Below are 14,336 nucleotides of genomic sequence, written 5' to 3' on the forward strand. Positions count from 1 at the left end.
AATCAAAAGGAGGCTTCTCCCATATCAGGATATCTGGAGCTCAGCCAGAGTGAACATCAGGTTCTCGGTCACCTCTCGTACCAAGACCCGTCTCTCCTGATTGCTCAGTTTGGCCGGGTGGACAGTTCGAGTCCTGGTTGTTCCAAACTTCCTTCATTTCAGAATGATGGAGACCACTGTGCTCTTTGGAATGTGTCCTTCCTCAGATCTGAGCCTCGACACAGTCCTCTCTCTAAGCTCTGCAGGCAGATCCTCCTTCCTCATGACTTGGTTGTTTCTGATATACATTTTCAGCTGAGACCTGTGTGAGAGCTGTGAGGTGTGTGTCCAATCAGCTGAATTTACCACAGGTGAACTCCAATCAAGGTCAAAACGTCTCAAAAATTGCCAATGTGATGTTTCAGTTTTTCCATTTTAATAAATTAGCAAAGATTTCTAAAATTCAGTTTTCACTTTGTCATTATGGTATATCAAGAGTGGATTGATGGGGGAAAAGGTTTTTTTTTCTTTATTGTGGCATCAGGCTGCAACAAACAACAACAACAAAATGTGGGAAATGCATCTGAATAATTTTGGGCTTTACTGTGTAAGTTATTTTTGGAGGTTTTTGTTTTAGAGGACTCAGGACAAACTCTCTGTTTGCTGTTTTTTTTTTTGTTTTTTTTGTTAGAGTGATGCTGCACTGAGCGTGGCTGCGCTTCAGGTTTTTGGAAATTAGATTTGCATAAGTGGTCCAGATAAATCAAGCGCTAAACCGGTAGAAGCTGTGCCTGCTATGTTTTTGCCCACGGTTGTAATTAGTGTGACTCTTATTGAATAATGCCGTTGGTGGTTGTTGAGCACACAAACATAATTTAGTGGAAAAGCGGGAAAAAGTCGCAGAGCAGAAAACTACCACATCTGAAATTACTTTTTCTATTCTTTGACCTCTGACCTCCTCATTGTTGCCTGTCTATATTTTTCTGGTCATGGAGGAACTGAAGCTCATTTGCAGATGCTCGCTCTGGATAAAAGTGCCAGCTTCAGCCCTGAAAACATCCTGCATCTTTGTTCCCGTTTGCCACGGCAGAATCTCATTTAGTCAGCTATTCAGACGTGGAAGCATCTCACTCAAAACGCTCTTTGCCTTCCACCTCGACTGGCCGGCCGCCTCCTGCCCACATTTCTGTAGTCGGTTTAGTCCGCAAGAGGCGAAAAGTCACTCTGAATATCCCGGCAGGGGGCTCCAACGTTTATTAACCTGTCGTGTCAGATGCCGTCTGTTCACCCGCCGCTAACGCCCGTTTCCTCAGCCACCATGTCTGCCATTAAAGACTCCGTTTTATGGCTCTTTGATGGCGAAAGCTGGCCTGACACGCTGTGCAGCTGTTAAAGAGAAGCTTGTGCCTGATTCGTGGCAGTTGGGGTCGTAATTCATTTTGCAGGGGTCTGCAGAAGGTGTCCGCGTGCTAAAACGTTCTGTAACGAGCGCAGCTCATTTAATTAGATTCACGGCTGATCAAGGCAGAAGTGCAGGTTCAGTTGTTTGAAAATGTGCTATTAATGGTTGACCATCAACATTATAATGAGATTTAAGCAGTGGTAGTGTCTTGTTGTACCAACAGAGTTGTACACAGGGAATACAGCTGGTTATTCTGAGTTACTTCTGCTGTGCAAAAAGATCCTGTCCTGTCTCCTGAATGATTTGCTCAGTCTTTTATCTGCATTGTTTTTTCTTAGTAAACTTCAGAGTAAACAATTTTTAACATGTAATTTACATATTGTAGCAAGTCTGTCATCTGTCATAACTTGATTTTACCATCTTTGTCATTCTCTGAGTTTTCAATATCAAATACCTTATAACTTCTGTTAGATAAAACTGTTGAAACCTAAATAGGTCGGATATTGGGTTCAGGAGGACTCAGATTCCATGAAATACATTGACATTGTGCTGTTCAGACTGAGGAGACAAGATTTAAGAAAAGACATATTTCTTTCTCTTATTTGATTATTGGGGCATATACTGGGGCATTTACTGTATATCTGTATTAGCTGGTGATAAAAAAAGAGAGGTGAGAAATGAGGGAGAGATGAGCAATGAAGTTCCTCAGGCAGATTTGAACCAGGGCCATAAACCCTTAAACCATGGGGCAAACCCAAATGAACCATTTCTGAGGTCTTCTCTTAAATTTTTTGAATTATGAGTGAAGTTTTATTTTTATTACGATTTGTTCTTGGGTAGAGATGGACATTTACAGCTACCATAATCATTGTTTTTTTAAATTGATATCAATATGAAGGAGGTCTCTCGTAGTGATGAATTATAACCTGAACCCCCGTTTATTTCTTTCTGTTCTTCACCTCCAGTCTCTCTCTCCTCTAGGGTCAGGCTTCATCATGACCCCTGACAACCAATCAGCTTTAAAACTGATTTTTTTCTCATCTTCTTTCCGCTGTCACGGTTCAATTTGTTGTGTGTTGCACTGTATAACAAACTCCTATCAATATATTCAATATTCAATTTGCCTCTCTCCTCAGCTTAGACTGAAGCCTGTCTTTTCTCCCTGAAAACTCCAGATAAAGGGTTTACAGCTGACAGTGGAGAGGCTCCCGTTCTTATTTTAAGTGTGCGTCCTCTGTGCTGGACCCACATCTTGTGGCATCACATCTGGAGCTGCAGTCTGTATTACTCGAATCTTTCAGGAACGTCATCGCTCATCTGCCAAATGCCTCGGTTCACGTTGTGCTTTGCGCGGCTGCAGCCATATTTCCGGTAACATTTCGTTCCGCCACCCCATCTGGTGTTGGCTCGTGCTCCTCTGTTCGGTTGCCAAAAAGCTGTGTTTGGATGCATGTTAAGCATAAGAAACAGACGTGAATGCCCAAGCAGCTCATCAAGCTTGTCCTTTGTACACTCACTGAAATGCAGAAGAGATTTTTTTTTTTTTGCTTTGCCGCTGATGCTGATACTCGTCACTTGCCAAGTCCAGTAAATGCACAACAAGGTCTGGTTGACTTTGGTGTAGAGACAGTTTGACAACCAGGTAATAAAAACATTACCCAGAAGAAAAGAGACACAAATGACCAAACTGCTAATCAGTGTGTCCTTTTGTGCACTTGTTTCAACAGCCAGTACAAATAAGATTTTGCTTAGTCATTGATACATAATCTGCCATTTAAAAAATTATACCAAATAAGGACAAATAGTGAACAAATGGAAGTCACAGTATAGAACTGAAGAAAAATATTGCCATTAGAGAGACAGTTTAAAATAATTTAAAGAGACATAAAAGACAATTTCAGAGCAAATTTAAAAGAAAATAGAAGTTAATAATATATGCATATGTTGATAATTAGATAATACATTTTTATGTACCCAAAATGTGTTGATTTTTGTAATTGACAGAAGAAAAGAGGGAGAGAGATATGGGAACCTTTTTTCTGTACCACATCCACGTAGTTCATACTTGAACATACATTCCTTTGATTTGAATGATGTTTATACATTAGGCAACAATCTTTGCATGGTAATTTAAGTCATCAGGTCCCACTTCCATTAGAAAATGGATCATTGCACTGTTTCAGGTGTCACACTCGGCATCAGCTGCTGCATTCGTGGTTGACCATCAGTGGCAAAGCTCTGGTTTCCCTTGGCCACACCCAGGGTTTTTGTCTCAGTATGTTGGGCTGTTGAGGTCAACAACCGGACATACAACATACTAAGGAAACATTTTAAACAACTTGTGTGGGGGGGTCGAGTGGCGCAGTTGGTTGAGCAGGCACCCCATATGTAGAGGCTACAGTCCTCGCTGCCATTGGCCCCGGTTCGAATGCATGTCATTCCCCCTCTCTCTGCCTCCCCATTTCCTGTCTCTCTCTACTGTGCTATCAATAAAGGCATAAAAAGCCCCCCAAAAAATACTTTAAACAACTTGTGTAGACATTGGTTGTTTCATCTGCAACTCCCTGTGAAAATTGTTGCAGTCAATATGTTGCTTTTAGCCCACGGTGTCTCCAGATGTTTTCACACCCTACCACTTGGGGTCATCAAAGTTGAACATTTATAAATCCTACCCAACTGGCTTTACAAAAACTTGAACTTTTTAACCAAATATCAGCAATTTTAACCTCAATGTCTACAAATCACCTGCAAATCATGAAATACTGCAACTTCTCTCTGGGAATGTTTCCTGCTTTCTTCTATCATCGTTATTCATGTACTGTTGTTTTTATGACAGTAATACAACAGTGTTCAGACATGCAGGGTAAACTGTGGCTTACACCCTTCACTTCCTTACACCCTTTGTCAGGTTGTTTGTTTGTGAACTGTGTATCAAGTAAACGCCAGTAAAAAGGACTTGAGAAATGGTTTCTGCTTAGTCACTGAAACCGCCGCGTCTCCAAGGACACCGCTCTGTTGCCTCGTCTCCACTGCTAATGAGTGACCTAATGAGTTTAGGAGAACAACTGCATGCTCAGCAATTTCTCACCCCTTTTTCTAGACCATACTTACTGCCAGACTTTTTTCATGCATGAAACTCACTTTTTTGAGCAACCCAATGCAGTGTTACTTACAGTTCAATTAGGGATTTGTTCTTTTCTGTCTCAGAGACACAGAAAAAAGAAGCCAGAGACTTTTAGGTTCTGATGTGGTTCTTAAGGTTCCCTCTGTTTCTGTCTGTAGGTTTAACCTGGGAAGATGACACCACCCAGCAGGTCCTGTCTAAGGAGTTATCCAAGCTGAGGAGGATTCCTTACAGGCCTCAGCAGAATGGACCTGTCTACAACGCCGACAGCAGGTCAGATGTTCACCTAATGCACCCACCAGTAGGTCTGTACTGTTGTGATCCATGGAGAGGCACCTATGTCCCACCATGGTCCAAATCCTGTCTTAAGGGATTTTACTTTTACTGGTTTCAGTTGATTGTACTGTGCATTACTTTCAATGAAGTCCTCATGCTGTTCCAACCAGGAATGTCATTTTTTAGTTTTTTTTTTTAGTTTAGTTTTGTCTCTAATATGCCATTTTTTGTGTTTTTTTTGTTCAGATCACCCAGTTATTTTTGGTTTATAGGCAGCTTCTCTTTTTCAGTTATTATTCTCAGAGTGAGAGCTGATGTAGCTCAGAAAGCCCTCATAGCTCAGCTGGTAATGAAACAGCAGCCACGTTTTTGTGCATGACTGGATGCAGCGTTTTAACCCAGAGGATTATGTTCAACACCATATTATTGTAATATTCATTTACAATTTTTTTTTATTACTCACTTCTTTATGCACTTTGTCAGTTATTTATTCAGTGTCGTTCATTTGATTCATTTCCTTGATTTTGTTTCTTCACGTTGCTCATACCAAAGACTGATATGAAAAAAAGAGTTAGTGGAACAACGGATGAGTCACTGAAATGATGGGTATTTAGCTGTTGCTGCGGGTTGAACAAATGTTTAATATTAGCAAAGATGAATTAGACAATTGAATGAATCAATATTACATGATTATTTAATTAGATTATTTGATTTGACCTGAATGTAAAATGACAAAATGAGGAGGAATAACAGTTAATTTTGCATAATGTCTGGTGAAAGAGGAATTTTGTGGCTGTTCTTTGTAATACTGAAATACTGTTTGAGACAGAACATGATTGGTTCAACTAAGGTGAGCATTTTGCCCTCTTTCCCATTCTCTCCTGTTCCCTTTCTGTGCCTCTCTTATAGGCCCGTAGCTGAAGCGATGGACCCAGTAGACCAGAGAGTGAAGCCAGTGGAGGTGGAGCTCAGCAGAAACCTGCAGACTTACCTTCAGCGTCTCGGCCTCCTCCCCAAGATGTCGTCCGCTGCCGGCCTGAGCACCCCTAGCAAGGTGAGGGATTCTTAGGAGCTTGGTTCATATCCTCTGGGTCTCTGTGCTACACTGCCAGTTGCATTTATTGTTGTGTTTTTGCAGGATTTTCTGAGCTTAGATTCTGATATTCAGCAATATCAAAACAGTTTCATATATCCACAATTTTTTTTAATATGTTTAATGCCACTATCTTTTAATCCTGGTGACCTAAAGTGACCTTATACTACCACTGCCCTTCACGTTAAGGAAGTTTTAATCACATTTTTGCACCATTTGCTCATGTTAGTCAATTGGATCTGATCAGTCCAACCAGTTTTCTACTTTCAGTTATTAATCAGCTCCTTTTCTGGATTGGATTAGTTTTCACACAGGTTTTTGGAAATGTTTATATTTTACACAAAGAAAATTTCAGGCATTGGAGTATTAAAGTAGCTATTTGTGAGTTTTGTTATCGCTACATAGCCAACATTAGCATTAACAGCTGTTTACTTACCAGTGTAGAAACTTTTGAATGTTGTGAGTTCAAAATTCATGCCTTTACTCAAGAGCAGAGGAAACAACGCTCATGTTTTGCTTCTATTTCCATCACCTTTTTTCTCATATTGTAGTTAGCATGCTAACCAGCTAGCCCCAGTCCGGGCGGAACATCCCTTTTCCAGTACCGAGTCACTGTAGCGTCCATTCTGCTCTATAGAAGTAGCTCTCCTCACGTATGATAAGCTCTTGTCTTGTAAACGCAACGATGCCTGAAGCTCTTGCTAAGACAGGGATGTAAACAGCTGTTAATGCTATTGTTGGCTATGCAGCCTGATTTTAATTACTCATAAAAGTCAGTTGAATACACAATGACTGATCAGATCCACAAATGAACGTCTAAAACTGAGTTTACACTCTGCCTCTCTAATAAAAATAAAATCCACACTTAAAGTGAAGTTGCCTTTACACTCAGTTTATAAGGAACAACAACTAAAACCAGTACAACAGTGCTGCAATAAATGATCTATCATGGAGTGTAATGTTCAATTTTTGTTGAACGGTTCCACAGAGGTGTTGATTCAACCTTATTGTCTTTTTGGATGATGAAGATGGTGCTGCTGTTAAACTGTATTACAGTATAAACTGTATTAAAGAGGACAAATAATAGAAACACCTGCCAGTTTAACACAATACTGTTCAACAGCAGCAAAAGCTACATCCTCCAATATGACAATAAAGTTGAATCAACTCTGTTAGCTTCAGCTGGGCCTAGCTAATAAACTGCCAGCTGAGTTGTATGTTGAAACCTTGGCAACAATGTTTCATAACACAGCTGAACTTCATTTCCTGCTCAACCAGTCGGAGGACATTACATCCGTTCCTTCCTTTCTTTGTCTCACTTTTTTCCTGTAGTGGCATGTTCGTGGTGCTCAATACAGTGTGAGTTAGAGTTAGAGTCTGTAATATGAATGCATACACTATAAAATTATCAATTTTAATGAATGGTTAATGACTTACATTCTCATCTGATTATTTAATCTATGAATACTATATCTGTATTGCAAGATATCTGACGGTCCAGACAGTAATATGATTGAATGTTGGTGAACTGCAGCGAAGTTCAACTCCTCTTGCTCCTTGTTTCACATTTGAAAAGGGGGAAGAGCAGGTGGGGCATTTGTTTTTACCCCAGCATCTGCATGTAGCCCCACCCTCCATTCACAGCCACCTGCCTCTAACAGAAAAAGAAAGTGCCCACACATACACATGCAGTCGACACACACACACACACATTCAAACAAGTAGCCAGTTATATAAAGACGCACACAAAGACACACACACACACACCTTCACCGTAGGAAGTCCAGTGTCATCCTTCGTTGTCACTCTGCTCCCGCTTCTCCATCTTAACTGATGACTTCTCCCAGCGTGACCGTTACGAGCGAAATAATACCAGCAGAGAGTTCAGGAGTTCACCGCTCTAATTAATAACTCTCCATGTGGCTGGTTCCTCCGCCGTGTCTGCAGACATGCCTTTCTCCTGCTGGGGGATCGACGTGGAGCCCGCAGGCGTCGCTCGGGGCTCGTGGCCTCTTCCACCCAGGTTCACGTGCTTGATGGAAAGTGAGAAAGGAACAGGAGGACGAGTGGAATAAACTGCATCATCTGTGTGACGTAGATGAGTAGAGATACCGGCTGTGACAAATATCAGAAGGGGCCCGCGCATATACAAGTCATAAAGAAGTATGACAACTGTGAGGAACTTACCCGTTTATGTCGGTATTGTTATGATAATTTGACCGTTATTCAGGCTTGTACCATTTCTGTGCTCCTAGGTGGGCGTTAATGGAGCTGGCAGTGACAATTTGCTTTTGTTGCAGCTGATGGATATGTTAATATGGTTGCATAAATGGATTAATAACTTGTTTTTCAAAAAACGGGCTTTATTTTCATGTCAATAATTAATTTGTTCAAATGTTGGATGAAAGTCTATGATATTACAGCAAAAGAAGGAGCTCCTGCATTGAAATGCTCTCACTGAGTGGAGTCGTACCAGAAAATTCAACCATATTCATTTCATTTCATTTATTTCCCACAAATCCAAATAAGTAAAAGCATAAAAACATGATAATAGCAATGGATGAAAATGGGACGTTCCAATAAGCTTCAGAAGCTTGTGAATAGGGGACCAGTCACTGCATGTACTAATACAATCTCAACTGCAAAACACCTAAATCTTCATACCTAATACCTAAAACCCCAAGAAGAAAAACTAAATGGTCCAAAAACATCTATCCCATCAGTCCAAACATGAATTCAATAAGCAAGATACACAATCAGAAAAATGGTAAATAGAGCCAAGAACACAGTAGAGTAACCAGCCTTTCAGGGTACTATACAAGTTTTTGAATAAATTTTAGTAGCAACTACTGGTTTAAAATTCTTTTTAAAAACAGACAGAGATAGTGTTATCAAGCTCATCTCACAATGTTCACCTCTGCAGACCACACTAAAGCTCCAACATTTAAGTTTACATTTCTTACCCTTAATGAGACGCCTTTTTCTCATCAAGGGAAAGTAAATTGGAGTTGTGATTCATTTTTTTATTTTTGTCACTTAATTTACAGACAGTATATTCATATATCTGTTTATATTCTCTTTTACATCCATTTTTTGAGTATCTCTTGTGTTTGAAATTCGTTAAAATGTATGTAAAGCACTTTAACACTGCCACAGTAAATGAACTGAGCTATGTAAAGTAAACTTGCCATGTGGTATTTTGCAAAGAATAACAGAAGATAAATGTCCTTATTTGGAGAAGTAAATGCTTTAAAAAATATTTAGGAATATTATAATATTTTTACTACATGTATTTAACTACTCGTATTTATTTTGCCACGCTCAAACATTTTGACCAGTTGTAAAGTGGTTGCAACACATTCATGACAGTTGGAAGTGACTGTTTGATTGGCAGTCCTGTAGCAAAGAAGCAAAAACACAACAGATGCAGAGCAGAAACATGCACAGATTTACTGAAGCTGCTCAGGCAGTATGAGGGTGCATGCTACCACACATGCATTCGGTTGCATACATTCACTCCTGGGCTGTGCAGCCACATCTTTGCTCAATATTCCAGGCCATTGTTTTTGATTTTAATAGTAGTAGAGCAGATGGGACATTTCTCTTGTTTTTTTTTTCATATATATTTTTATGCCTGACAGTGGACATTACAGAGATGACACAGAATGAGGGGTCGGACTTGTTGTTCACACTTGGCACCTTACACTCGTTGGTCACCAGGAACCTACATCAACACAGAATTAATATTTTTTATAATGAAAACTAATCTTGTCTACAGAAATGGTTAAATAATGATTTTGAATGTTCTAATTATATATCACTCACTTGGCGGACACTTTTTTCTCCTGTGCACATACAGTTGGAACAATTTGGGATCCGATATGTCGCTCAAGGACACTACAACATGTGGACACCTGCTCATTTTGCAACATTCAATTCCTCTCGGCTCTACAGACAAGTTTTGATTTTAACAATATTGCAACATGTACAACATGTATGTTTTTTTTTATGTCCACACGGACCAATGTAGCTGTTTTTTATATGAATACATGTGCTCATCTTCATTCTTTCAGAGTGACCGTTTCCAGTCGGGCATCCCTGCAGACTTCTATCGCTCCAAGGCCCAGACGTCGGCTCAGAAGTCACCTCCCTCCAGCTTCTCTCCTCTTTCATCTCTCCAACCTCAGCAGAAGCAGAGACCTCTAGCCAACCAGCTCCTAGCCGCGCAGTCTGAGGGCGACATTCTCCTGGGTGCCCTGAGGCAGTATCTCTCCAGGCATCTGTCCCTGCACAGTGGGGGGATGAGCCCTGAGGAGCCTGAGGAGCACGAGGCCGCCTCGCCTCGCCTGACGCCCTTCTACAGCAACGGAATTGAAAATTCTGGGCTCAAAAAGGAGGCCTCGAAATCCAGACTTTTGAAGATGGGAAGAACTCAAGGGGCTTCAGTCAAAGACCCGCTCTCGTCTGTGGATGGTACGTGCTTTAAGAAAATCATGAGCATGTTCATACAGTTCTTGACTTTGTTGTGTTGGACTGAGTCATTCGAATATCATATAAACTCTTTTCCCAAAAAATATAATTGAGGAGAAATAACAGTAAATATGGGTAAAATGATGATGCTGTTTATTTAATTGAGAACCAACATGACAGCTTCTTTCTGCTGTTAAAAAACTGATTTAAAATCAACATCACAATAAATGATGTCAGTTTATTTCTCCTGAATCTCACATTTGGAAAAGAAACACATCAAACAAGTTATATGTGACAACTCTAAATCCAGAAGAAATCCAGGACGTGAATGAAGCAGATCCCCTGGTTTTATTATTTTTAGTAAGATTTGATTTATATCATCATTTTAATTTCATCCAAACAAATCAACAGAGATCACACTCTTTTAAATCATCATCACAGCAGCAAAGAGTTTCATCTCTATTCATTACAGTTAAATTAATTCTACATATAATAATCTATCTATCATTAATACGAATACATAAACACACATATTCAACAAACATTCAGAGCACAGAGAAGTTTATATTTTCATGTGGAGAAATGTCAGTTTAGGTAAAGAAAGATCATCCTGAGCAGTGATATCCTCCATGGCTCCAGCTCCACCTAAAGAAACTCAAACATCAACACAACAATAAATGAGAAGAGGTCAAAGTACCACCCATAATGTTTGATTGACAGGTGATCTCTGTGCAGTGCAGAAACACAACAGCAATGAGCTTTTAGCAACAATGATGTAGACAAAATGAACTGATGAACTGAAATACAGATTTAAACCAACTACACCTTAAATGACCTTTGTCTATTTGAGTTTACACAACTCAGCAGAGTATCCATTACAATCAATCCATATATTAAGAGGAAACCAAACTCCAGCATAGAGAGGCTGAGTGAATGTGGTCTGGACTCTGTGGAGGAGAGTCATGGTTTCAGAGACGCTGTAGAAGGACAGAACACCTGCTCTGTGATCCAGGTACACTCCTACTCTGGAGGACTGAGGACCTGAGACTGGAGTGTTGATTTTGTCGTAGACGAATGTATAACTGTTTTGGTTACAATTTAACGCCCAAGATTTGTCATTGCATCCAAATCCAGATTCATTCCTGCTCCCTGATCTGCTGATATTCTTGTATGCAACTGCTACACGAACTCCTACTCTTCCTCTCCAATTCACCTCCCAGTAACAACGTCCAGTCAGACTCTCTCTACTCAGGACCTGCTCACATGTAGTGAATCTGTCTGGGTGACTAGAATAAGACTGATGTTGTCTCACTAATGTTGCTTTTCTGTTTCCCTCAGATAATAACAGAAGTGTGTGTGCTGTGTTTGGATCTAGTGTGATTTCCTGTGAATATTTTAAGAAGTCAGCTCTGGTCCTGGGCTCTGGTTGTGACAGTAAAACATCCACTTCAGTCACTGTCAGTGAGATGTTTGTCCATGTGTCCCTCAGAATGTCCTGTAGTTTATCTCTGAGCTGTGACACAGCTGCTGTCACATCCTCAAAGTATCTCAAAGGACGGATATTGATGCTGGATGAGTCTGTAGATTCACTGAGTCGTGACAGTGAGGGGTAGTTGTGTAGAAACTGGTTGTGATCCTCTGTGTGTGAGAGCTGCATCAGCTCAGCGTCTTTCCTCTTCAGCTCAGTGATCTCCTGCTCCAGCTTCTCCTGAAGCTCTTTGACTCGACTCACTTCAGTTTCCTGCTGGGATCTGATCTGCTGCTTCACATCAGAACTTCTTTTCTCCATGAGATGGATCAGCTCAGTGAAGATCTTCTCACTGTCCTTCACTGCTTCATCAGCAGAGCCATTGATGGCCTCCACCTCCTGTTGAAGCACCTTCACATCTTTGTCTCTGTCCTGGATTCTCTGCTGGATTTGTTGTCGACTCAGCTGGAGCTCTCTCTGCCTCTCAGTCCTTTCTGCTGCAGCTGAGACTGTGTCGTGGCCTTTATGTTCATCCACAGAGCAGAGATAACAGATACACTGCTGATCAGTGCGACAGAACATCTTCATCACCTCATCATGACGAGAGCAGATGTTCTCCTGGAGCTTCTTGGAGGGCTCCACCAGCTTGTGTTTCTTTAATGGAGCTACATCATAATGAAGCTGCAGGTGTTTCTCACAGTAAGAGGCCAGACAAAACAAACATGATTTGACAGCTTTCAGTTTTCTCCCAGTGCAGAAATCACAGGCCACATCTTCAGGTCCAGCATAGCAGTGATCAGCAGGAGCAGCTTGGAGTCCAGTCTTCTTCAGCTCCTCCACTAAAACTGCTAACATGGTGCTTTTCACCAGGACAGGTCTTGGTGTGAAGGTCTGCCTACACTGAGGACAGCTGTGGATTTTCTTCTGATCCTCTTCATCCCAGAAGCTTTTAATACAGTTCATGCAGTAGCTGTGTCCACAGGGAATAGTCACCGGATCCTTCAGTAGATCCAGACAGATTGAACAAGAGATGGATTCCTGGTCCAGCTGAACTCCTTTCTGCGCCATTTCACCTCTCACTGTCAACGACTGTCTGAGTTTCAATTCTGTAGAACTGAAACTAGTTTGAACTCTGATCTGAACAACATGTGTCTCTGCAGTGAACGGGGCCTGTCAGCTCTTGCACTTCACCACATGTTGGTTCCACCCATCTTCAAACTGTAGATCTGAAGGGGAGGGAACAAGGAAATATGGACAGAGTTGAGCTCACTGTGTTTGAGGGCAGGAAGAAGAGGGAGTGTTATCAGACTTTGACACTTCGCAGGAGGAGGGGCAGCACTGAATTAAAACGTTGTTTCCTCGTTTCAGTCTTTCCCCTCATTTGATAATAATCATGTCTTTAGTTGTATAATAGTTGTTGGCACCTGAGGGTTTGATGATGGCTCCATATTGCTCTAAGCCCTCCTCAAAATCAATTCAATATACTGTTATTTATTAAAAGAATAGATGAACAATGATAGACAGTTCTCAGACATACACTTTTATAAAAATAAAAATCCTGCGGTATAACAATTTTTCTCACATATTCAATGAACTTCTTTGGGTCATTTGTGACAAATCAAGTCAAATTCAGAAAGTCATCCTCATTCAAACCTGCACTACAAGTTTCAAATGGGTTTAAACTAATATCACTACATCAAACAAGTTATATGTGACAACTCTAAATCCAGAAGGACATGAATGAAGCACATCACCTGGTTTTATCATTTTTAGTAAGATTTTATTGATGTCATCATTTTAGTTTCATCCAAACACATAAACAGAGATCACACTCTTTTAAATCATCATCACAGCAGCAAAGAGTTTCATCTCTATTCATTACAGTTAAATTAATTCTGCATATAATAATCTATCTATCATTAATACAAATACATCAACACAAATATTCAACAAACATTCAGAGCACAGAGAAGTTTATATTTTCATGTGGAGAAATGTCAGTTTAGGTAAAGAAAAATCATCCTGAGCAGTGATATCCTCCATGGCTCCAGCTCCACCTAAAGAAACTCAAACATCAACACAACAATAAATGAGAAGAGGTCAAAGTACCACCCATAATGTTTGATTGACAGGTGATCTCTGTGCAGTGCAGAAACACAACAGCAATGAGCTTTTAGCAACAATGATGGAGACAAAATAAACTGATGAACTGAAATACAGATTTAAACCAACTACACCTTAAATGACCTTTGTCTATTTGAGTTTACACAACTCAGCTGTGTCATAAACCCAAAGTCCAGCATAGAGAGGCTGAGTGAATGTGGTCTGGACTCTGTGGAGGAGAGTCCTGGTTTCAGAGACACTGTAGAAGGACAGAACACCTGCTCTGTGATCCACGTACACTCCTACTCTGGAGGACCGAAGACCTGAGACTGGAGTGCTGATATTGTTGTACCACAATGTATAACTGTTTTGATCACTATCTAACGCCCAAGATTTGTCATTGTGTCCAAACACACATTCA

General features: G+C 40.6%; 2 protein-coding genes across 2 annotated transcripts in view; one reads left to right on the top strand and one right to left on the bottom strand.

Annotated features, from left to right (window-relative positions):
* LOC130179228 (receptor-type tyrosine-protein phosphatase N2-like) overlaps window positions 1-14,336 on the top strand; it is a 231,040-nt gene that overhangs the window by 38,560 nt on the left and 178,144 nt on the right. The window contains exons 4-6 of the mRNA XM_056392074.1: window positions 4,664-4,778; window positions 5,691-5,835; window positions 9,948-10,347. Coding sequence (XP_056248049.1) covers window positions 4,664-4,778; window positions 5,691-5,835; window positions 9,948-10,347 — 660 coding nt within the window. The remainder of the gene's footprint in view (window positions 1-4,663; window positions 4,779-5,690; window positions 5,836-9,947; window positions 10,348-14,336) is intronic.
* Window positions 10,674-12,963, bottom strand: LOC130179229 (tripartite motif-containing protein 16-like). Its single transcript, XM_056392075.1, has one exon. The coding sequence runs from the start codon at window positions 12,878-12,880 to the stop codon at window positions 11,186-11,188; it is 1,695 nt and encodes a 564-aa protein (XP_056248050.1). The 5' UTR covers window positions 12,881-12,963; the 3' UTR covers window positions 10,674-11,185.

This window comes from Seriola aureovittata, chromosome 12 (genome assembly GCF_021018895.1).
Source record: "Seriola aureovittata isolate HTS-2021-v1 ecotype China chromosome 12, ASM2101889v1, whole genome shotgun sequence".
NCBI lineage: Eukaryota > Metazoa > Chordata > Actinopteri > Carangiformes > Carangidae > Seriola > Seriola aureovittata.

Excerpts from the sequence above, each read along its gene's own strand:
- LOC130179229 (XM_056392075.1), bottom strand. The coding sequence starts at position 12,880 with ATGGCGCAGAAAGGAGTTCAGCTGGACCAGGAATCCATCTCTTGTTCA.